The sequence below is a fragment of the Mustela lutreola genome, chromosome 1 (genome assembly GCF_030435805.1).
Source record: "Mustela lutreola isolate mMusLut2 chromosome 1, mMusLut2.pri, whole genome shotgun sequence".
NCBI classification, from domain to species: domain Eukaryota; kingdom Metazoa; phylum Chordata; class Mammalia; order Carnivora; family Mustelidae; genus Mustela; species Mustela lutreola.
The window spans coordinates 91546980-91570644 of record NC_081290.1 but is presented as its reverse complement, the minus strand read 5'-3'; the positions used below and the strand labels follow the sequence as shown (position 1 = coordinate 91570644).

Sequence of the window (23665 nt, the reverse complement as noted above, 5' to 3'; positions counted from 1 at the left end):
ATTGAAATGTACCCATACTCTAGCAAAATGCTCCCACATATATGTACCCAATGAGACATAGAATGGATATCTACTATCACACAGTTTTTTCATAGTAAGAGAATGGAAACCACCTAACTACCCATTAGTATGGGAATAAATAAGCTGTGATGTAGTCTTCCAATAGGAGTTAAGATTCACATGGTGGTTAAAGTGAACAAAATCTATATGGATAAATTACAAATATACAGTGTAGCCTTATAAAATCACATATGGAAAAATATAAAATAAATTTTTGCTTGTAAGAATTTCTCAATGACATGTTATACATTTTATGTAAGACTTTTTATTATGACCATTTTCAAATACATAATATAGTGAGACTCCTATACGCATCACCTTGCCTCATTAATTATCAATATTTTACCAAAGATTGGTATGTATTTAGACATAACAAAATTCATGCTGAGGAAATGGCCATGAGCCAGGCCAACCAAAAAGAACAGAACAAGAAGAAAGGAGAGCCAGGTACTACTGCAGGCATTGCTACCAAGAGCAGTGTGATTCTGGCACATTTATTTTCTCTGCATGGCCTCCCCTCTGAACTGGGAAGACTTGAGATTGGACTTATAAAATAGGACATGAGAAAATAATCAGGATGCAACATTTCTAGAAGGTACAAATGAAGAAATCTAAAAGGCACAAAACACCAAGAAGACCCAAAAGATCAAAAACAATAAAATTTGTACTCCCTATTCTTAGTGTTTTGTAACTAGATAATCCGAGGTCTCTTCTAGGTCTGCTGGGTTATGATGTCACCCTCAGATATGTTCTTGAGAAAAGCACTAACACAGCCACCTCCCCCCGCCCCCGAAAACACATCATCTTTATTCCCTATAGCTTGCTTTAGTACCCCAGTAGCTTTTGGAAGGATCTCTTTGCTCCTTCCGCTACTTCCCCCCACTTCCACAGTGCTGTTGGCATAGATAAGGAAGACTAGTAGCCTGGCTCTGTCACCCCAAGTTTCCAGTATGCAACAGAGAAAGAAGGAATCAGAAGAAAGGCAAATAAGAGCCCAACTGAGTCGTCTGGAAAGGTAGACACATACCTCTTGAAGCAGTGCGCCGCTGTAAGGACCCAGCAGCTACTCAGGAGCGTGGCCCCACAAAGAAGCCTGCCATCTCCATGGGATGACTTTAGCCGGAGGGACACTTGCCAGGGCCAACCACCCCTAAGAAGAAGGTAAGTCACTTAACTCCACATAAGGTAGAAAAGGCAGAGAAAAGCACCCATTAAAACAATGACTCAGAAAGCTTGCAGGTTAGAGAAAAGCAGTACAAAAGGGACCCTCAGATATAAAAATCCCTTCCTAGAACTCTGAGGAGTCCACACTGAAGATTCCCTTGTGGGTATTTGTATGCATCCCATCTATCCTGACAGTCATAGAATCAAGTTGAGTCTTCTTTATACTTCATTGTTTGAAGTGTATTTTCTCTCCCCACTACCTCACCTAGGCAGCCTAAGGAAGTATCTGATAAGCGAAGTACTGGTTTTCCATGAGTAAATGCAACAAATAAAGAAAATTATATTAAAAGAGTCAAGTCTAAAACAAATATATTCTAAATTAAATGAATTTTGTAGTTATGTGTTTTTTTCAGACCTCCTGTTAAATTAATTTCTAGCACATAACTTTAGTATCTATTTTATAAATCAGAGGGTAGTGATCTAACGACATGACCTATATAAAGTAAATGTAGTTCAAAAAATGTGAAATTATTAGTGTAATCTGTATTTAATTTACCCAATATTAAATAAATAAAATAAACCCCTTACATAACACTAAAAAAAAAAAACCAATTTGTAACACTGTGTAGAGATAATTATATATAGATAATTCTGTAATATGGAAAAGAACATTTTACCTTAAAGAATTTTTCCCACCAATGATCCGCTTCTGCCGGTGGTGCACTAATCTCAAGCCACACACAGACAAGAGGGATTCTGAGGCAGACAGAAGTTATTAATCAGATTATCATATTGCTGATAGTGGGATAAAGACACAAGTGACACATTACCTGCTGCTTCCTTCTCTATTTTAAAATGTCTTCTCTCCTCAAATTATAGGATACTGTTTCTTATAATAAAAATTAAATGTCTTCTCACTTTACCAAGAATTCCCAAGCAGATCAGGAACTTGAGGAAGTTTTCCATATTAAGTGTGGACTCTGCCCAGTACATCATCCTACAGGTGCCTACATCTCCTCCACTGATTTCAGAAATCATTTGGGAGTGTAGGAAGGGTAAAGCAAGAGAACTGCAAAGGCAATACTGGTCTAAACTACTTGCTCTTCATACACAACATTGCCAAGCCATGTTTACAAAAATCTAATTTAAAGGAGCAAAGCACATTCCTGGAATGGGATTCTGATCTAAATTCACGTTTACATTTAATCATATAGCAAATTAACTTATGGAAAGTTTTACTAAACAGTCTAAGTGGCATTTGAGGGAATATAGTCAAACTTCCCAAGATAATAGACTCGATCAAGAGCATAAAAAAGAGTTAAGAATTAAAATGTATGAAAAAGTGGTATACAAAAGAAAGTATGACTATTTCAAAAATAATTTTAGGAAGGAGGAGAATCTCTATAGTATTTTGTTTCCTTGGTTAAGTATATGTTTTAAAATATCGATAGATAGTTTTTCTATCTGTGTAAGAAGAAAAGGCTGAGAATTGCACCATGACCATGAAAATCTAATCAACATGGGGCGCCTGGGTGGCTCAGTGGGTTAAAACCTCTGCCTTCGGCTCGGGTCATGATCCCAGGGTCCTGGCATCAAGTCCCACATTGGGCTCTCTGCCCAGCAGGGAGACTGCTTCCTTTCCTCTCTCTCTGCCTGCCTCTCTGCCTACTTGTGATCTCTGTCTGTCAAATAAATAAATAAAATCTTTTAAAAAAAATCTAATCAACACTAATATTCTCCCAAAATAATCACGTAAAAGGGAGCTCAGTAGGGAATCAGCATTAGTTATTTCTTCAGAGAGAAAGAGATTGAATTACGTGTACCAAAATCATTAATTTGCCAAATGATCTCAGAGACATGCTGTCAATCTTTAATTCTCATCTCTTTAGGATATGAGTCCTCTAGATGACACAGCAAATTATAAGAGATGAGAAAAACATAAGTTTCAAATAATGGTCAGAGTCAAGTCAATGCATAGAACACCAAAATAAAAGAATGATGTAATTAATACTGAGCAAGCAAAACTGAAAGTTTACATCATCTGGTGCAAGGCACCGGATTATAAAAACGTAAAATCTATTTAAAGCCATAAAATCCACAGTTATCAAAACAAAAACAAAAACAAAAACAAAATTAGAAAGCAAAATGAAGTTCATTTAAAAAAGGGTCCCATCAGATGACCAATAACCAATGGCCTGAGTGTGAATTCCCTTATGGAAGTCACTAGAGAGGTGCCTGGGTGGCTCAGTTTGTTAAGTGGGGGTCTCTTGATTTTTGGCTCAGGTCATGACCAAAGTCATGAGATGGAGCCCCCACGCTGGGCTCCGCACTAGTGCCAAGTCAGCTTAACCCTCTCCTTGCCCCCTACTTTTGCTCTCTCTCTACAATACATAAATAAAATCTTAAAAAAAAAAAAAAGAAAGAAAAAAAAGAAGTCACTAGGTCTTGAACCTCAATACAAAATCAATAGATTAATAAGCCAGATTCTGTAATCCAGCTGGTCTAAAATGAAATCTTGTTATTTGATGTAAGGTGGTATTGAACCATGGAAAGGTATCAAAATAAGTGTTGCTACAACTCTAGGAATTTATGAAAACAAATGTATAAGTAATGAAATACATATGGTATTTCATACTTTAAAGTAGGTTTATATAGGAATATAGTTAGAAACATTTACAATTCTTAAGTTTTTATGTTTTTCTACTGCTTCAGAAATTTGATATAATCCAAAGAATTAGTTATATTCCATTTTTAACTGTAGTTTAAATTATTGAAAGGAATTTAACACATTATGTTATAATTAATACTTATATATGTATACTATTTAGTAATATTAAATATATGTGATTTGGTAAGCTGAGAAGCTCCTTAGACAGTGAAGAATCATATTAACTGCATCCAGTTTATTTTTACATTGTCTTTAGCAATTAAAAGGTGTTAGAAAATGAGAATGCTCAAATATAGGCACCTAATTTTCAGAAAGTCCAATGCATCAAAACTATGAACTTTCAACATACATAAAGAGGTGATTTTTCTTTTCATAAAAATGTAACCATAGCTTTCTACAAAATAGCTACTTTTTTATTCATTTAAGCCATTCATTGTTTCATAAAAGTTACTCTCAGCTTTAAAGGACCTTTGTATTTAAGTACAAAACATCTATTACTGTACTATACTGGAAGATTATTTCTCATTTTCCTTAATGTTTCTAAATTTCAGAAACTAAACTCTACAAAAGATAATATTCTTTTTGCAACTACTTTTAAGTTTATCCTGGTTGTTTAAAATATCAGTAAGAGTGGAAGAAGTTCCTTTCTGTGATTCATCTTTAAATTTTGCTTTTTTGGGAGCGCCTGGGTGGCACAGTCAGTTAAGTCTCTGACTTAACCCTTAAATGGTTCATGTCATCATCTCAGGGTGGTTAGGATCAAGTCCCACACTGGTCTCCACACTGAGCATGGAGCTTGCTTGAGATTCTCTCTCTCCCAATGCCTCTTCTCCCCTCCCCTCTCTCCCTCCTCTAAGAAAATAAAAATAATAGAAAAATTCATTTCTTTCTATGTCAATTCTAAATCTTCAAAGATACCAACAAGTTTGACTGTTTTATTACATCCAGAGAAAGAATGGGACAGAAGTGGCTGAGAATGTCAAAAGGGCTTGATTTCAAATCCTATAAATTCACTCCCACCCTTGAACTCTGCTCCCCATGTAAGCCCCATCAGTCAAGTTTGTCAGGAACCACTGCCTCTAAATACGAACACAGAGTAGGTATAGTCTTATGGAAGGAGATTTTTGTTATCAAAATACTGTTTATACTAATGAAGTGAAAAGTACTCTGACTTGTATTGGCCCCAGAAAATGACTTACCTTTATTACTGTTACCTGTTGCCTTCTTGCTAAAATAATCACAAATGACTCCTGCATCTTCACTGTGGCGGCAGTTATGTCTTCCAATATCCTGTTTGATACAGTCAGCCAGGGACCTCTCATTTCCTGTGCACTTCACATTGTCCACATGGATGGGTCCGTTTCCTTCTCCAAAATAAGCCATGGTTCTTGCTTTGGCAGGGCCCCTGGGAACAGAGCATTCTTGAGGATGTGGAGGACAAGATGATCGTACATTTGAATACACCACAACATACAGTCTCATTCAGTTAACTCTTAAATATTAAAATCAGCATCTATGAGTGCTAAAAAATATTTACTTCATGACTCTGTCCAAAAAAAGCTTAAAAGAGGTAATAACTAGGGAGCCTGGGTGGCTCAGTGGGTTAAGCCACTGCCTTCGGCTCTGGTCATGATCTCAGGGTCCTGGGATCGAGTCCCACATCGGGCTCTCTGCTCAGCAGGGGGCCTGCTTCCCTCTCTCTCTCTCTCTCTCTCTGCCTGCCTCTCTGCCTACTTGTGATCTCTCTCTGTCAAATAAATAAATAAAATCTTTAAAAAAGTAAAAATTAAAATTAAAATTAAAAAAAGAGGTAATAACTAAACCTTCTCTATTTTCCTACCCCAGAGCTTCCTTATTTCATCAGTTAGTTGCCTCTAATTTAGCTTCTGCTGAGAAAGTCACATTAAATAAGCATGTCAGAAATTCATGATAGTCTTAAACTCTAGTTTAAGCAAGAAAAAAATCATCTCAAAATTTTCTTATAGCGCATAACACTCTTTTAAAGTTGGTTAAAACTGCCAAGAAAAATATGAGGTCAAATAATAGCCTATGGAGCTAAAAATTTTAAAGTCCTCTTTAGAAATAAAAAAGTCTATTTTTTTTAAAAAGTCTAATTTTTAACAGAGAAAGACAAAACTAGGAATCACAAATAGAAGTAAGTAGAAGTAAGAGTTATTTTGGTATGTCACTTTTTTGTTGTTGTTTGTTTCTAATTGCACAGTACTTTTTAAAAATATCCAAATACTAAGGATTTATTCATGAAATATTTCAAACTAACACCATATTCAAAACTCAATTCTTGATAAACTAATGGCAAAATTAGGAAAGGCAAAGTTTTAAATTCTGAATCATGAGGAAATTATCTTTACAACCTCAACTTAGAGAAAGACTTATTAAACAAGGCATAGGTGATATACTTTAAAGGACTAATAAATTCAATAAAAATTAGGAATGCTATTTTACTAAAAGCCACCCTAAGGAAAAGTAGGAGATAAATTAAAAGGTTGATGCATATATTTATAACACGTACTTACAAATATATTTGTTGGTGAATACACCCAATAGAGGGGACTATCATACCAAAAAAAAAAAAAAATTCTCAAAATTCGTAAATTTTTTTTAGACCTAACAACCAAGAGAAAAATAGGCAAAAGACAGGTTTTAAATCAAAAGAAACTGATTCATTAAAAATGACAATTTGGACCATATTTCTCTCATCAAAATATATTCAACTTAAAGTTATTATACTTTCCGTATACTTAATGCAGGATCTCTAGCAAAGTCATTTATTGATATGGATTCTCTGAGAAATTCATTTGAATTACCTCCTTCAGCAATGAAACCTGAACTCACATGCTTGTGGTTGGCAACACAGTTACTTCAAAAACTGGTACAGCTAACTAGTTAACTGCTACTCTGACAAAAAGTGCAAATATAAACTTTTAGTCATGGAAGACCCCTATGCCTGAACATATGACTCTAACAGTACTCTTAAAGTAAATCTTTTTTAATATGAAACTTATTATTAATTATAGAAGTAATAAATGCTCATTGTATCAAATTTACAAAATAAAAGTATATAAAGTCCCAACAATACGCTGCTAGCATTTGTATATTCCCTTCCTGTACATACTTATGGGGAAAATACTAACCAAAACTTTTACTGGTTAAAAAGATTTATTGATCCCAATCTTTTGATACCGGTTGAGTCCTGATTTAGGACCGAGGATGTGATCTATTCTGGAGAATGTTCCATGTGCACTAGAGAAGAATGTGTATTCTGTTGCTTTGGGATGAAATGTTCTGAATATATCTGTGATGTCCATCTGGTCCAGTGTGTCGTTTAAGGCCTTTATTTCCTTGCTGATCTTTTGCTTGGATGACCTGTCCATTTCAGTGAGGGGAGTGTTAAAGTCCCCTACTATTATTGTATTATTGTTGATCTGTTTCTTTGATTTTGTTATTAATTGGTTTATATATTTTCAGACCACAATGCTCTAAAGCTAGAACTCAACCACAAAAGGAAGTTTGGAAAGAACCCAAATACATGGAGACTAAACAGTATCCTTCTAAAGAATGAATGGGTCAACCGGAAAATTAAAGAAGAATTGAAAAAAATCATGGAAACAAATGATAATGAAAATACAACGGTTCAAAATCTGTGGGACACAACAAAGGCAGTCCTGAGAGGAAAATATATAGCGGTACAAGCCTTTCTCAAGAAACAAGAAAGGTCTCAGGTACACAACCTAACCCTACACCTAAAGGAGCTGGAGAAAGAACAAGAAAGAAACCCTAAGCCCAGCAGGAGAAGAGAAATCATAAAGATCAGAGCAGAAATCAATGAAATAGAAACCAAAAAAACAATAGAACAAATCAACGAAACTAGGAGCTGGTTCTTTGAAAGAATTAATAAAATTGATAAACCCCTGGCCCGACTTATCAAAAAGAAAAGAGAAAGGACCCAAATAAATAAAATCATGAATGAAAGAGGAGAGATCACAACTAACACCAAAGAAATACAAACTATTATAAGAACATACTATGAGCAACTCTACGGCAATAAATTTGACAATCTGGAAGAAATGGATGCATTCCTAGAAACATATAAACTACCACAACTGAACCAGGAAGAAATAGAAAGCCTGAACAGACCCATAACCAGTAAGGAGATTGAAACAGTCATTAAAAATCTCCAAACAAACAAAAGCCCAGGGCCAGACGGCTTCCCGGGGGAATTCTACCAAACATTTAAAGAAGAACTAATTCCTATTCTCCTGAAACTGTTCCAAAAAATAGAAATGGAAGGAAAGCTTCCAAACTCATTTTATGAGGCCAGTATCACCTTGATCCCAAAACCAGACAAGGATCCCACCAAAAAAGAGAGCTATAGACCCATATCCTTGATGAACACAGATGCGAAAATACTCAACAAAATACTAGCCAATAGGATTCAACAGTACATTAAAAAGATTATTCACCACGACCAAGTGGGATTTATTCCAGGGCTGCAAGGTTGGTTCAACATCCGCAAATCAGTCAATGTGATACAACACATCAATAAAAGAAAGAACAAGAACCATATGATACTCTCAATAGATGCTGAAAAAGCATTTGACAAAGTACAACATCCCTTCCTGATCAAAACTCTTCAAAGTGTAGGGATAGAGGGCACATACCTCAATATCATCAAAGCCATCTATGAAAAACCCACCGCAAATATCATTCTCAATGGAGAAAAACTGAAAGCTTTTCCGCTAAGGTCAGGAACACGGCAGGGATGTCCATTATCACCACTGCTATTCAACATCGTACTAGAGGTCCTAGCCTCAGCAATCAGACAACAAAAGGAAATTAAAGGCATCCAAATCGGCAAAGAAGAAGTCAAATTATCACTCTTCGCAGATGATATGATACTATATGTGGAAAACCCAAAAGACTCCACTCCAAAACTGCTAGAACTTATACAGGAATTCAGTAAAGTGTCAGGATATAAAATCAATGCACAGAAATCAGTTGCATTTCTCTACACCAACAGCAAGACAGAAGAAAGAGATATTAAGGAGTCAATCCCATTCACAATTGCATCCAAAACCATAAGATACCTAGGAATAAACCTAACCAAAGAGACACAGAATCTATACTCAGAAAACTATAAAGTACTCATGAAAGAAATTGAGGAAGACACAAAGAAATGGAAAAATGTTCCATGCTCCTGGATTGGAAGAATAAATATTGTGAAAATGTCTATGCTACCTAAAGCAATCTACACATTTAATGCAATTCCTATCAAAGTACCATCCATCTTTTTCAAAGAAATGGAACAAATAATGCTAAAATTTATATGGAACCAGAAAAGACCTCGAATAGCCAAAGGGATATTGAAAAAGAAAGCCAACGTTGGTGGCATCACAATTCCGGACTTCAAGCTCTATTACAAAGCTGTCATCATCAAGACAGCATGGTACTGGCACAAAAACAGACACATAGATCAATGGAACAGAATAGAGAGCCCAGAAATAGACCCTCAACTCTATGGTCAACTAATCTTCGACAAAGCAGGAAAGAATGTCCAATGGAAAAAAGACAGCCTCTTCAATAAATGGTGCTGGGAAAATTGGACAGCCACATGCAGAAAAATGAAAATGGACCATTTCCTTACACCACACACAAAAATAGACTCAAAATGGATGAAGGACCTCAATGTACGAAAGGAATCCATCAAAATCCTTGAGGAGAACACGGGCAGCAACCTCTTCGCCCTCTGCCGCAGCAACATCTTCCTAGGAACAACGCAAAAGGCAAGGGAAGCAAGGGAAAAAATGAACTACTGGGATTTCATCAAGATCAAAAGCTTTTGCACAGCAAAGGAAACAGTTAACAAAATCAAAAGACAACTGACAGAATGGGAGAAGATATTTGCAAACGACATATCAGATAAAGGACTAGTGTCCAGAATCTATAAAGAACTTAGCAAACTCAACACCCAAAGAACAAATAATCCAATCAAGAAATGGGCAGAGGACATGAACAGACATTTCTGCAAAGAAGACATCCAGATGGCCAACAGACACATGAAAAAGTGCTCCATATCACTCGGCATCAGGGAAATACAAATCAAAACCACAATGAGATGTCACCTCACACCAGTCAGAATGGCTAAAATCAACAAGTCAGGAAATGACAGATGCTGGCGAGGATGCGGAGAAAGGGGAACCCTCCTACACTGTTGGTGGGAATGCAAGCTGGTGCAGCCACTCTGGAAAACAGCATGGAGGTTCCTCAAAATGTTGAAAATAGAACTGCCCTATGACCCAGCAATTGCACTATTGGGTATTTACCCTAAAGATACAAATGTAGTGATCCAAAGGGGCACATGCACCCGAATGTTTATAGCAGCAATGTCCACAATAGCCAAACTATGGAAAGAACCTAGATGTCCATCAACAGATGAATGGATCAAGAAGATGTGGTATATATACACAATGGAATACTATGCAGCCATCAAAAGAAATGAAATCTTGCCATTTGCAACAACATGGATGGAACTAGAGCGTATCATGCTTAGCGAAATAAGTCAAGCGGAGAAAGACAACTATCATATGATCTCCCTGATATGAGGAAGTGGTGATGCAACATGGAGGCTTAAGTGGGTAGAAGAAGAATAAATGAAACAAGATGGGATTGGGAGGGAGACAAACCATAAGTGACTCTTAATCTCACAAAACAAACTGAGGGTTGCCGGGGGGAGGGGGTTTGGGAGAAGGGGTTGGGATTATGGACATTGGGGAGGGCATGTGATTTGGTGAGTGCTGTGAAGTGTGTAAACCTGGTGATTCACAGACCTGTACCCCTGGGGATAAAAATATATGTTTATAAAAAATTAAAAAAAAAAAGATTTATTGAACACTTTAGTGCATCTCAAACTTCAGAGTACTTAAAAGGCCACTTAGATTGATTCTGAGTGTATCACCAGTGGGACTTAGCGATCTATTTTTTTTTAAATAAGCCCTACATGATTCCTATTCAGGAAGCTCTGCATCAGACTTTAACATAGAGGCTCCTGGGTGGCTCAGTCCCGTAACTCTGATTTCAGCTCAGGTCATGATCTCAGGGTCCTGAGATTGAGCCCTGCCTCAGGCTCTACACTCAGCATGGAGTCTGCTTGAGATTCTCTCTCCCTCTGCCTCTGCACAAGTCCCCACTGCCCCACATGTGCACAATCCTGTGCTCTCTCTCACACTCAAAATAAATAAAATCTCCTTAGAAGAAAAACCTTAATATAGAAAAATTAAAGTTTTTTCCCTACTGCTGCACATTTACTTTTAAAATTCAAGACTTTTTACAATTATAGATATATACTTAAATGTAATTGTTGGTGGATAGCTTAGAATTCTTCCCCAAAGTAGCATTTTTGTTCAACAGGTATAAAGATTTTTAAGGTTCTGGATATATATTGCTGAATACAGGGCAAGTCTTTGGAAAGGAAGTTATTCATTTGAAATACATACAATTAAAATGTGACTATTTAAAGAACAATTTTTTCTGTTTTATTTTGTATATCATAGTTCTGTCTGGAATTTATTTCTGTTTCATGTTAGTAAGGGATCTGGCTTAATTTTAGTCCCTAAGTTCACAATCCTAATAACTTTTCCTACTGATTTGAAAGGCTTATTTTTAATTTAATCATTTATCACAATTACATGTACAGAAGCCATTTCTTGGTCTTTACAGTTCAGTTATCCCCAACCTTGGGGATTACCATTTAAATTACCTTTAGAAGCCTTTAAAAGAATAGCAAAACCTGAACCCACCTAATGTCAATTAAAGTAGGATCCATAGGAATGGGCCTGGGCATGGATAATATTTTTTTTTTAACTCTCAGCGTTATTTTAATTGTACAACCAAGGTTGCTAACCACTGGTGCAGTTAGAGACATTGATGTCTTGCCTGTTCTGGTGCCAATACCACATGGATATGATTTCAGATGAACCTGGAAATCAAGTCTCTCTTCCCACCACCACCCCACCAAATACACCAAGAAAAATAAAAGATTTTTATGAGGACAGCATTTATAGGTTACATTAATTTCTGTTCTGTCTTTCCATTGTGGTGTATCACTTATTAGCTCTTCTACCTCCAGTAAAGATTTTCTTTTCTTCACATAGGTCTCAATTCTTGTGATTATTCCCAGTCATTTCTTTGTTTTTGTACCATCTAAATGACATTGTCTTTTTTTTACTTTTTACCTTGCTTATAGGAGCTATTACATTTTTAAAATATTTGTATTTACTGGGGCACCTGGGTGGCTCAGTGTGTTAAAGCCTCTGCCTTTGGCTCAGGTCATGATACCAGGGTTCTGGGATCAAGCCCTGCATCGAGCCCTGCATTGGGTTCTCTGCTCAGCAGGGAGCCTGCTTCCTCCTCTCTCTCTGCCTGCCTCTCTGCCTACTTGTGATCTCTGTCAAATAAATAAATAAAACTTTTTTTTTAATTGCATTTACATGATTACATCAATAAACACTAGTTCTAGTGCCTTTCCCATTGATTCTCTTGTGTTATTTAGGTGGAATAGCATATTACTCGTAACAATTCTTTTTTTCCAATACTGATACCTCAGTGCTTAGTAATGACCTTCACATAGTACTGAGTCAATGCAGTAATACCAGGCACCCTTGTTTTCTTCCTCTTTGATGACTGCGATATAAAGTTAAGGTAGTTTTATTTTATTCTAAGCTTCCTAATAGATATAAGGAAGGAATGATGATTCTTAAAATATAACTTTTCACGATTACTAAACAATCACATTTATTTTCATTTTTAGATGACACACTGGAATACATTAATTGAATGCCTCACTTGGAACCATTCTTTTATTCTTACAATAGACTCTCATTTGTTTAAATTTATTTAAGTACACCACTGGATTAAATTTGCTAACATTTTATTAAATTTTTGTATGTAGGTTCGTGTGTGTGTGTGTGTGTGTGTGTGTACTTAGGCTGTCCAGTCTTGAAATCAATTTATATTATCCTCCTTAAATAAATGAAAAGAATTTCATATTTTTCTCACTCTGCAACAATTTATATAACTTGGGACTTATCTGAATTGAATATTGGTCAAAACTCTTTGAGCAAAAAATCTGAGTCATTTCTTCCATGATCATTAATTTAGGTTTTCTATCAATTTTCATAATTATATATTTGTTGAAAATGTGGTTTCCCAGATAATTGTCCATTTAATCTAGATTTCCAAGTATATTAGCTAAAAGTAATTCACAGTACTCTTTCACAATTTTTTTAACCTTCTGTATATCTGTTCTCATATTCCTCTTCTTTCCTCCAATGTTTACTCGTATTCTTTCCTTTTTCTGAGTCAGAATTGCCACAAGTTGCTTATTTTAGTAATCATTTTTTTAAAAGATTTTATTTATTTGAGAAAGAGAGAATGAGTAAGGGGTGAGGCAGAGGGAGAGTGAGAAGCAGATTCCCCGCTGAGCAGGAACCCTGACATGGGACTGGATCCCAGGATCCTGAGCCCAAGGTAGAAGCCTAACTGACTGAGCCACCCAGGCACCCCTTTAGTAATCATTAAGATTTTATTTACTTATTTGACAGACAGAGATCACAAGTAGGCAGAGAGGCAGGCAAAGAGGGGAGGAAGCAGGCTCCCTGACGAGCAGAGAGCCTGATGCCAGGACCCTGGGATCATGACCTGAGCTGAAGGCAGAGGTTTTAACCCACTGAGCCACACAGGTGCCCCCATTTTTAAAAAGTAGTAATAATTGCAGATAATGTGGGTATGTACTGTAAGGCAATTTGAAATTCAAATAGGCATAATTCAAAGAAAATAAAAAATTAATACCATTCTGAAGTTAAAATCCCAGGTGATTCCCATGAGTTTGGGAAGTGAGGATGATTGGAGGTAAAAGTGCCAAATGTCTTGATATTTTTCAGCAAGGGAAACTTACAGTTAATTATTTTTGAAATTGCTAAGAAAATATGCCAGCATGTTTGTTAAAAATTTTTAAACAACTTCTAGTAGAACAATAAGAATGCTAGAGAAAGAATGACAATAGAAAATTGGGTTGCTTGCAAATCAAAAAACATAAGGTTACACAAAGAACAGACAAAAAAGCATGATAAATACCATAGAAGTAGATGACAGGTAGAAGTAAACATACAGAAAACAAAATTAGAATCATTAAATAAAACAAAGGATGATCTCTTAGAAATTTATCAATGTACACAGTAAAATAATGTACCATTTTAGATACATCAACAGAAGAAATTAAGGAACATTTAAACTAATAAAAGTACATGATTAAATAAAGACATTCTCAACAATATAGTGGAGTCTAAAAAAATTTCCTGTGACTTTTTTTTAAAACGGTTAAGGACTGTGTCATCTTTAGAAAAACGGGAAAAAAGATTTCCCACTGGGCTACAGGCATGCAGTAATTCCCAGCAGACAACAGACTCCACCCAATACTTTAGTCAGTCTTTAAACTGGGTGTTGAGTTCTCCTGAAAGTAGAAGATGACTCTCCCAGGGATATATAGACTTTAAGGGAATCGATATTCAGATTCTCGTATGACATCAGTAATCTCTCCTAAAACTGGTCTTGCTGAAATCAAAATCAACTTTTGTTTCAAAATTTTCCTTCTCCTCCTACACAAAAGAAAGACGTATTTTTCGACTCATCCCAAATCCTACCACGGGGCATTGCTCCAAGATTTAAAAGCCTCTCAAGTGGACAAAAGAACAGTTCTAAATATATGATAGCAATAAAGCCTCCTTTAACCAAGCACCATAAACCCAACCCATCAATCTATGTTAGAAATGGGAGCTTTGGGTGCCTGGGTGGCTCAGTGAGTTAAAGCCTCTGCCTTCAGCTCAGGTTATGATCCCAGAGTCCTGGGATCGAGTCCTGCATCGGGCTCTCTGCTCAGCAGAGAGCCTGCTTCCCCCTCCCCTCTCTCTCTGCCTGCCTTTCTGCCTCCTTGTGATCTGTCTGTCAAATTAATAAATAAAATCTTTAAAAAAAAAAAAAGAAATAGGAGCTTTAGTCAGCTTTTATTTCCTATGTTTAATAATTACTTCTCAAACTTCTGTTTTTGTTGTCTTTAATCAGTTGTATACTAGAAATCATAAAATCCAGAGAGGAACCTGTCAGAAGGATTTAATTTCTCTCTTGCTCCCTCCATGTGTGTCCACACACATATACACACACACACACAACTGCCATATACATACACACAACATTTGTATATATATATTCATACACACTTTTTTTTTAAGCATAATAACATTAGGTTTCTGTGAAGAAGGAATACTTTAAATAGAATTTCAAGGAGAAAAAGGAACTATGTAAAATTTCTGAAGGTCAAGGAAGAGTTTCTTCCTATATTTTTTAAATAGATGACAGAGAGCATCGAGTCACTATGATACTGATACTCCATTGGATTATAATTAAGAGTGATATAACTGTTTTATTTTTAAGTGTCATATACAAATATGCCAGAAATTAAATCTTTTGCATCAATTTAACTATAAGACAAAAACTAGATATCTAGTTTTAATTTTAGGTCTCTACTAACTCAGGTAGGAACATGCTATTTTGTAGATTCTTTCAAGGGATACTACAATAAATACACAGTTCAAGAACAATGTCACCTTGAAAACATGTGCTAATGGATTCAAACAAAGTTCAAATAGAATAGAATTTCCATTACAGTTATTTAGTCTACCTTAACAAGTGTAACTGATATCAACACATTCTCTCTCAACCCTCTAAAAATAATATGACTTTTTCAGATATTATGTAACATGTAAAACATAATTAAATAATGCCTTTTACTTTCTGTTTAAGCATATCTACATTAGTTATCATTCATGTTTCCTGGCGTTTATTACCTCATTTTTGTTTCTCCCATTGTGGAAATGCTTTCTAATGCTATTTTGATTCTCAGTACTTCCAAGGAGGAAGCGTCACATATGATATAGCTATCTGAGGGACAGAGCTCTGGAACTCCTATTAATAAGACCTAACCAAACCTTTGGACAGCTTAGATGTTTTCTGGATTGATTATTGATTAATTCACTGTGAATTAAATGTTAACAAAAATAATACTTTTTTCAAATAAAGAAACAAGTCTTAGAAATGTAGTGAGCCAAGGAAACTTATATCATTGATGAAGTTCACCTAGATATCTAGACAACCAGTTTGAAAACTGAAAATCTGTGTCACAAATAATGGACCCATTTACCATAAGACAATTGGAATTGCAACCAAGTCCAAAACTGAGCAGCAGTAAACTGAAATAGGGTCTGGGTAACCAAAAGCAAACTTTGAATTAAAAAATTAGAAAAAGCATTTGACTTCTTATTAAATCAAGAAATACTACTTTTTTAAGATTTTATTTTTTGAGAGAGACCAGAGCACATGCACATGTTGTGGGGGAGGGGCAGAGGAGGAGGGCAGAGTGGGAGGGAGAGGGACAAGCAGACTCCACCAGAACATGGAACCCAAGGAGGCTTGATCTTAACAATTCTGAGACCAGGACCTGAGCCAAAATCAAGAGCTGGACACTTAACCAACTGGGCCACCCAGGCATTGCAAATTAGAAATACTTGTAAAAATAAAAATGTATTCTGCATAGGAATAACCAGTTAAATTTATCAATACTTAAGATATGCATAGATGTATAATTAAAGATATATTTTAAAATCCAAACCAGTGGCACCTGGGTGGCTCAGTGGGTTAAGCCTCTGCCTTCAGCTCAGGTCATGATCTCAGGGTGCTGGGATCGAGCCCCACATCAGGCTCTCTGCTCAGCAGAGAACCTGCTTCCCCCCCCACCCTGCCTGCCTCTCTGCCTACTTGTGATCTCTCTGTCAAATAAATAAATAAAATCTTTTAAAAAATAAAATAAAATCCAAACCAACATTAGTAATCTATTATGAGCTCATCAATTTATGCATATTTGTCTAAATTTCATAACCTCTAAACTGTAACATGTTCCATATATTTGCAGCTGCCAAATTAATACTCACAGTGTTTTCACAGTCATTTGCACACATGTTCAAAACCCCCACAAATGTGCATTACCCAGTTGAAGTCTCACAAGAAGATAACCTTCTTATTTATTTCAGCTCTCAAACTGAAACACGTGTCCTTTTTGCAGTCTACTTAGTGCCATGTTTTTCACACTGAAACTCATGCCTCAGTGAAGCCTATTTACCACCTATATTTTCTCCAGAAAGTGCATCACAGCCTTTTTGCTCTCAGGAACGCTGGATAGCTCTTGAGCACCCTACGTTGATGGCATTTTAAACATTGAAGTCATTGGGGCACCTGGGTGGCTCAGTCATTAAGCATCTGCCTTCATGAAGCTCAGGTCATGATCCCAGGGTCCTGGGATTGAGCCCCGCCTCTGCCCAGCGGGAAGCCCACTTCTCCCTCTCCCACTTCTCCTGCTTTGTGTTCCCTCTCTCGATTTTTCTCTCTGTCAAATAAATAAAATCTTTAAAAAAGAAAAAAAAAACTGAAATCATCAAAAAATGAAAAAAATTAATAGACCAAAATTTTGCAAGTTTGAAAGCTAAAATAAGAAGGCAGAGCATCTTCTTGTTCAACCTTAACTCTAGAAGCAATGACTCAGTATTTGCTGATACTGTATTCACTGTGACTTTAGAAAGTATAATGGCTGTGAATAAGGAGAACTAACCACAATTTCAGTAACTCCAGAGTCTCTTAAGAAGGCTACAGTGTTGAAACCTAAATCAAAGAGAAAAGGTTACCAACTTTACCTGGTAAAAGCAGTATTATGAATATTCAAGAATTATTAGACTATTTGCTATTAGATAAAAGCTTTTTTTTTTTTTTTGAGTAAGCTCTAGGCCCAACATGGGGCTTGAATTGGTGACCCTGAGATCAGGAGTTGCATGCTCTCCAGTTGAGCTAGCCACCTGCCCCCAAAGCTATATTTCTCATGTAACAATGTATCTTGCTTTTAGGAAAATAGAAAAATTTAAGCAGACTCTCCTTAGTATTTCTTAATAATCTGGAATCAAGTCAGTATGCTGCCAGTATTTCCAACTGATTCATAGAAATTATTTTTAGGTAAGAAATAACTCATTAGAACAAACCTAAAAAGTCAGAAATGCTCATCAAGAAACCATGCCAAATGATTCGGTTTCTCTTACTTGTAGCCAAGCTGACGACAGATCACAGTTGCATCTTTGTCAGTCCAGCCATCATCACAAATGGTTCCCCACTGGCCATTGATGAACAACTCCACTCGTCCTTCCTTCTTATTTTCTCCATCCATCAGTCTGATGGGAAAACCTAAGTATGATTTGAAAGTATTAGAAAAGCCAAAACAGCAAACTAATGTTGAAGTATGAGAGACTTTATAAAATACAATTCATTTTTTATATCAGCTATAAAATCAGCTGGGTAATACAAGAGAGGGTGAGGAAGAGGTATTAATAAAAAACTGTATCGACTTTTGCAATGTCATTTGAAGCCTTGGGGTCAGAGCACTCACTTGCTCCACTATGAATTCCCAGCACTTGGAACAGTGCCTCACATACAGAGGGCAAGAGGTAGCTGTTTGTTGAGTGAATGAATGAATGATTACCACTGCAAAATTGTGAATAGTCTTATTTTATTACCATGAACTTCTAAATTGTAAAAGACATTTCCTTAGAGTTGTTTTTGTTTCACGTATGTTCATTTATCTTTGAACATAACTAGAAATTTATACTCCAAAGCTGAGATTTTTAGGAAGATATATATATACATCATATATATATCTATATATATATACATCATATATATATGTGTGTGTATATATACATACATTATATATGTATGTATATTATATATGTAACATACATTATATATGTATGTATATATACACACACATATATATATGATGTATATATATTTATATACACACGCACCCTGCATGGGTAACTGGAATGTATAGGGGAAAAAAAGTAAAGAAGGCAGCAGCTAACAGGGGCAGTAATGTTTCCAAAAAAAGGGCTTAAGTCATAAAAATTACTAAGATTTCAAAGAGTGCTATGTATAGTATGGGGAATATAGTTAATAATATTATATTTCATATTTGAATATTGCTGCCAGTAGATCTTAAAAGTTCTCAACACAAGAAAAAAAAATTTGTAACTATGTTATGTGATGGGTGTTAGACTTACTGTGGTGATCATTTCACAATGTATACAAGTATTGAATCATTATGTTGTATACCTGAAACTAATATAACGTTATATGTTCATTATACCTCAATTTTTTAAATGTTGTAGTTAAAAAATAAAAAAAAAATTTTTTAATCTCATTCTATTTTTTTTTAAGTTGAGAAACTGATCTCTTTCAAACTGAGGTTTATCTAAGTTATGCAAATGAAGCCATTTGTAGAATCTCACATATCTCTACCAACACCAATAAATATGGTGCTATTTAACCAAAAGCCCTCACTGCCCTTTGCATACTGTCCTGGGTTGACCTGTGAGGTCATTAGGGTGGGCCCTGATCCACTATGACTAATGTCTTTGTAAAAGGGGAAGAGACTATGTGAAGATGCACAGGGTGAAGAGGGCCATCTGTAAGATGAGAGAGAGGCCTGGAACAGAGCCTTCCCTCTTAGCCCTCAGAGGGAACCAATCCTGATGGCCCCTTGATTTTGGACTCCAGAAATATAAGACAATATATACCTGTTGTGTAAGCTATCCACTGTGATGCTTTGTTAAAGCAGCCCAAGCAAATTAAGACCCTTCAGATTCTAGAAGGGTCTTCAGCTTCAGGGCCCCTGAGATTTACTGATAAGGATTTAGGGAAAACCATGAAGCCAGCTGAACTCAGCAGAACTAAGGAGGTGAAGTAAGCAGCTAAAGAACGAAATATCATTTCTGTTTAAACCAGCATATGAAAGTACTAGATTGGGATTGGCTGACTGACAGAAAATATTGTTGGCAACATGGACATGTCCTACGTTGAGTCTTCTGATCCATTTTTATACTTTTCCATCCTTCTTTGTTATCCTCCGAGTTGCTGGCTCTTTAGTTTCTATCCCTGTCATACTCACTTTGTGGGCCAGGTATCTGTCTACTATTATCTATCTACTAGTTATCATGGTAGAATCAATAAAGCAAAGTCAAAATCAACAAATGTTTATGGAGTGCCTACTCTATGCACTGCTTACAATAGCTAAAACACTTGGGGTTTTAACCATGGCACAAAACACAGTATACTTGAAACTTTACATTTCTTATTAATCTATCTGAAAGTCTGGAGTTTTTGTGTTTCTTTTAAGGAATAAAATAGAAAAGTGATCTTCAAAGGAAAAAAAAACCTAAAAAAGGTGAAATTCTTTTCTTAAAGTCCTAAATTTTTACATTTTTGTATGTTTGGTCCAAAATTAAGAAAACACGTGCACATGGAATGAGATCTTCATATTTCCTTCTAGGCATTTTATGGACAGTTTTTCATAAACCATAAAAATAAAAATGATAAAGTGTTTCTAAAACCTCAATTACATACTTCGTACAAATAATGCATGCAGCATTTCTGAACCTAATTTCAGCACTTCGTTTTACAGAATTGTTGGATTTTCAATGCTTGAAGGGAAAATTGGATGACATTTAGGATGACATTCTATCAATACCATCTTACTGTTTAAGTTCTTTTTGTTATGGTAGCAATAATATACATGTTTTATTTCTAAAATCTTAAATATAAAATGCCCAGGAAAACTAAACAGTACAATGATTATATATTATCTTAAATCATATGTAATTTTATATTTCAAACTTGGACTTCCAATAGAGTTTTCTTTATTTTAATTCTCCTGTTAACATTGATTTAATACATTATTTCTAGAAAATAATATTTTTAGAGAAGATAAAATTTAGCTAAGTTAAAAGTCATGATGTTATGCTATAAAATTGGGTAAGAGACCATCTCACTGTAGACAAACTCTCTCTAGAATTTAATACTCTGAAATTCAGAATTGGTGCAATACTGGGGCACCTGGCTGGTTCCAGAAGAGCATGCAGCTCCTGATCTCAGGGCCATAAACTCGAGCCCCATGCTGGGGGTAGAGATTACTTAAATTAAAAAAAAAAAAAAAAAAATTGGTGCAATATTCAAATGAGGAATCCACATATTTACCATCCCCCAAATTTCCTCCAGTTCACACAGAGTATTAACTGCATTCTTACTAGAATTACTTTTATTGAATTAGAATATTGTTTTTGAGTATTCCATCTACCACACACCCAAATATAAACAGTGTCTATTGATGAATTATTAATTTTGAGCGCTTCAATTCACATCTAAAGTTAAGGTCCCCAAGTTACCTCTCAAACACTTGAAAACAGTAATAGTCTGACAACTCACTATTACAGTGCCAAAGAAGTAAAAAATCTCAATTGTTTTTAAAATGCTATTTTTTTATATTACAATTCCATGATTTCCTTCTCTTAGCTTGTTTTAAATATGCAATCCTTTTTGATAAGTGGGAAAATAATGATCTCTTTGGATGAATAAGTGGTAATATGATTCTATTCCAAAAGTATATTTGGCCCAGACATAATGTTCTTCAGACAAATGAATAGTTAATAGATGTATTACTGAAATTAGGACCAAAGACATTTTATAATAATGATCACATATTTTATTAATAATTATCATCTTCAGCTTTTTAAATTTTAAAAATATATCTAGAATCCTAGAATTAAAGATTTTCAAGGGAATTGGAAAAATTAGTTGCCTGACCATATGCATGCATTTAACCACACAGGCTTCCAGGGGACTCCGATTATAATAATTTGTATAGTATTTAGAGTACTTCATCACCTGGAGTACCGATGCACTGTGCCTGAGTAGATCACTTCGTGATCCAAATACCTGCTATCTGGAGCCACGGGTATCCATGTCTAGCAAACATGTTCTATTTCCCCCAGCCACACACAATCACTCCTCACATAATCCCAGGAAGATCAGAAATCCCGCAGAAGAAAGGAGTACAAATGAAAAAGCAAAACTGAAAGTATGACTAAAGGGTGGAGTAAAATGTTCTATTTCTCCTTGGTATCATGTTAGGTTAGAGCAGTGAGTCATCATGATCTCACAGGTTAGAGTACAATGAGGAACCAACCACATACTTTGACAAACTTAAGTATACAATAAATACTGTGGGATTCAACAAGTTGTGTTATTTTATAATGTGAAGATTAAAGCTTCATAGTCTCAAAATAGAAGGATGCAAAAGGGGTTGATGCAACTCTGAGATGATAAGTAAGGACCACCTGTGATGATTTTAACATCTATTCACCAAAAACTATGTGTTTCGATATATAATGGAGCCCTGGTAGTCTTGGCAATTCTTTTTAATATCTCCCTCTATTTTATTTATAATTATTCTGTCATCCTCAAAGGATGTTAAGATGTTAAGAACAGTCAGATGTTAAGTCGGTCAAGGACATGTAGTTGCTCTCTGCTTACAGAAGGATGTTTACCACAAATATTTCCAGACTGTTAGACGAACCAGTCACATTTTATCTGACTAGAGATGTAAAGAAATTTGGAATGGGGGAATAGTAAAGGACACAGATGGGTTTCTAGAGTAACAGGATATCTTAGAAAGATGGATGGGTTATTTACTCCAATAATCCTCTTGGGAACCCACTGAGAAACTAGAAAGATCTAGGTGAGTACAGAGCAATGAATGACTGGTGACCAACGACTGACAAGGCCTTGGGACTAAAGAAGAAATAAATCGTGGGGAGTGCAAGAGAGAGCTATTGTTTTGTTCCTTTTTTTTTTTTTTTTAAATTCCATCCCAAATCGTTCATTAGAATTCAAGGTGAATGAGAATCAGAGCAGGTGACCAATCGGGGGGGAAATGGACACCGCACCTTCTTTATTCCATCTTTCAGATACATGTGATTTTAAAGATTTTTAGTGAGAAACTTAGGCTTCTATGTAAAGAATAATAACTTGAGGAATAGAAATTTTATAACCTTGGGGGAAAGACTTAAAAGTTTTTTCAGAGCATCCAGAAAACTGACTTAAAAAAAGCCAAAGCTGAGAAATGCTTCCCATTCCAGACCAGTGGATAGAGGTGAATTATGGCTACTCCAAAGCTGCGGCCAATCCTCACCCAGAGATAGTCTGTATCCATTGCCACCAGGGTAGCAGGTGATGCCAACGTCCTCCCGATGGCTGCAGTCATGCCTTCCCCACTGCCTCCGGGAACACTGAACCAAACTGGACTCCTTTCCTGAGCAGCTGACGTCATCCAACCATATGGGCCCTGTGCTTTCTTCAAAGTGGTTTGCAGAGGCTTGTTTGCCATATCTGTGGCAATAAAATAAACATTGTGCATAGAACTGCTATCTCTTGTTTCAAGGAAGCACAAATCATAAAACAAACAACCTGATTAACCATCATAACTCCAGAGGATAAGTGCTTGCTCTTTCTCTTATCTGAAGGACACAGTTCCAGGGCGCCTGGGTGGGTCAGTCAGTTAAGTGTCTGCCTTCAGCTCAGGTCATCTCAAGGTCCTGGGATTGAGCCCACACTGGGCTCCCTCAGCGGGGAGTCTGCTTCTCCCTCTGCCTGCTGCCCCGCCCCACCCCGGCTTGTGCTCTCTTTCACTCTCTTTCTCAAGTGAGTATGCACTCAAAAGAAACAAATCTTAAAAAAAATAAATAAATAAAACTCTGAAAGACACAGTTCAAGAGC

At 36.0% G+C, this 23665-nt stretch overlaps 1 protein-coding gene across 4 annotated transcripts in view; it reads right to left on the bottom strand.

Annotated features, from left to right (window-relative positions):
* Positions 1–23665, bottom strand: part of PRSS12 (serine protease 12) — a 77145-nt gene that overhangs the window by 13563 nt on the left and 39917 nt on the right. For 3 of the 4 annotated variants that reach the window (XM_059169665.1, XM_059169692.1, XM_059169682.1), the window contains exons 7-11: positions 23082–23278; positions 18100–18241; positions 5092–5297; positions 1902–1980; positions 1088–1210 (exon numbers count right to left, since the gene is read on the bottom strand). In XM_059169665.1, the coding sequence (XP_059025648.1) occupies positions 1088–1210; positions 1902–1980; positions 5092–5297; positions 18100–18241; positions 23082–23278 (747 nt within the window). The remainder of the gene's footprint in view (positions 1–1087; positions 1211–1901; positions 1981–5091; positions 5298–18099; positions 18242–23081; positions 23279–23665) is intronic. The other variant, XM_059169674.1, reaches the window with a different exon arrangement.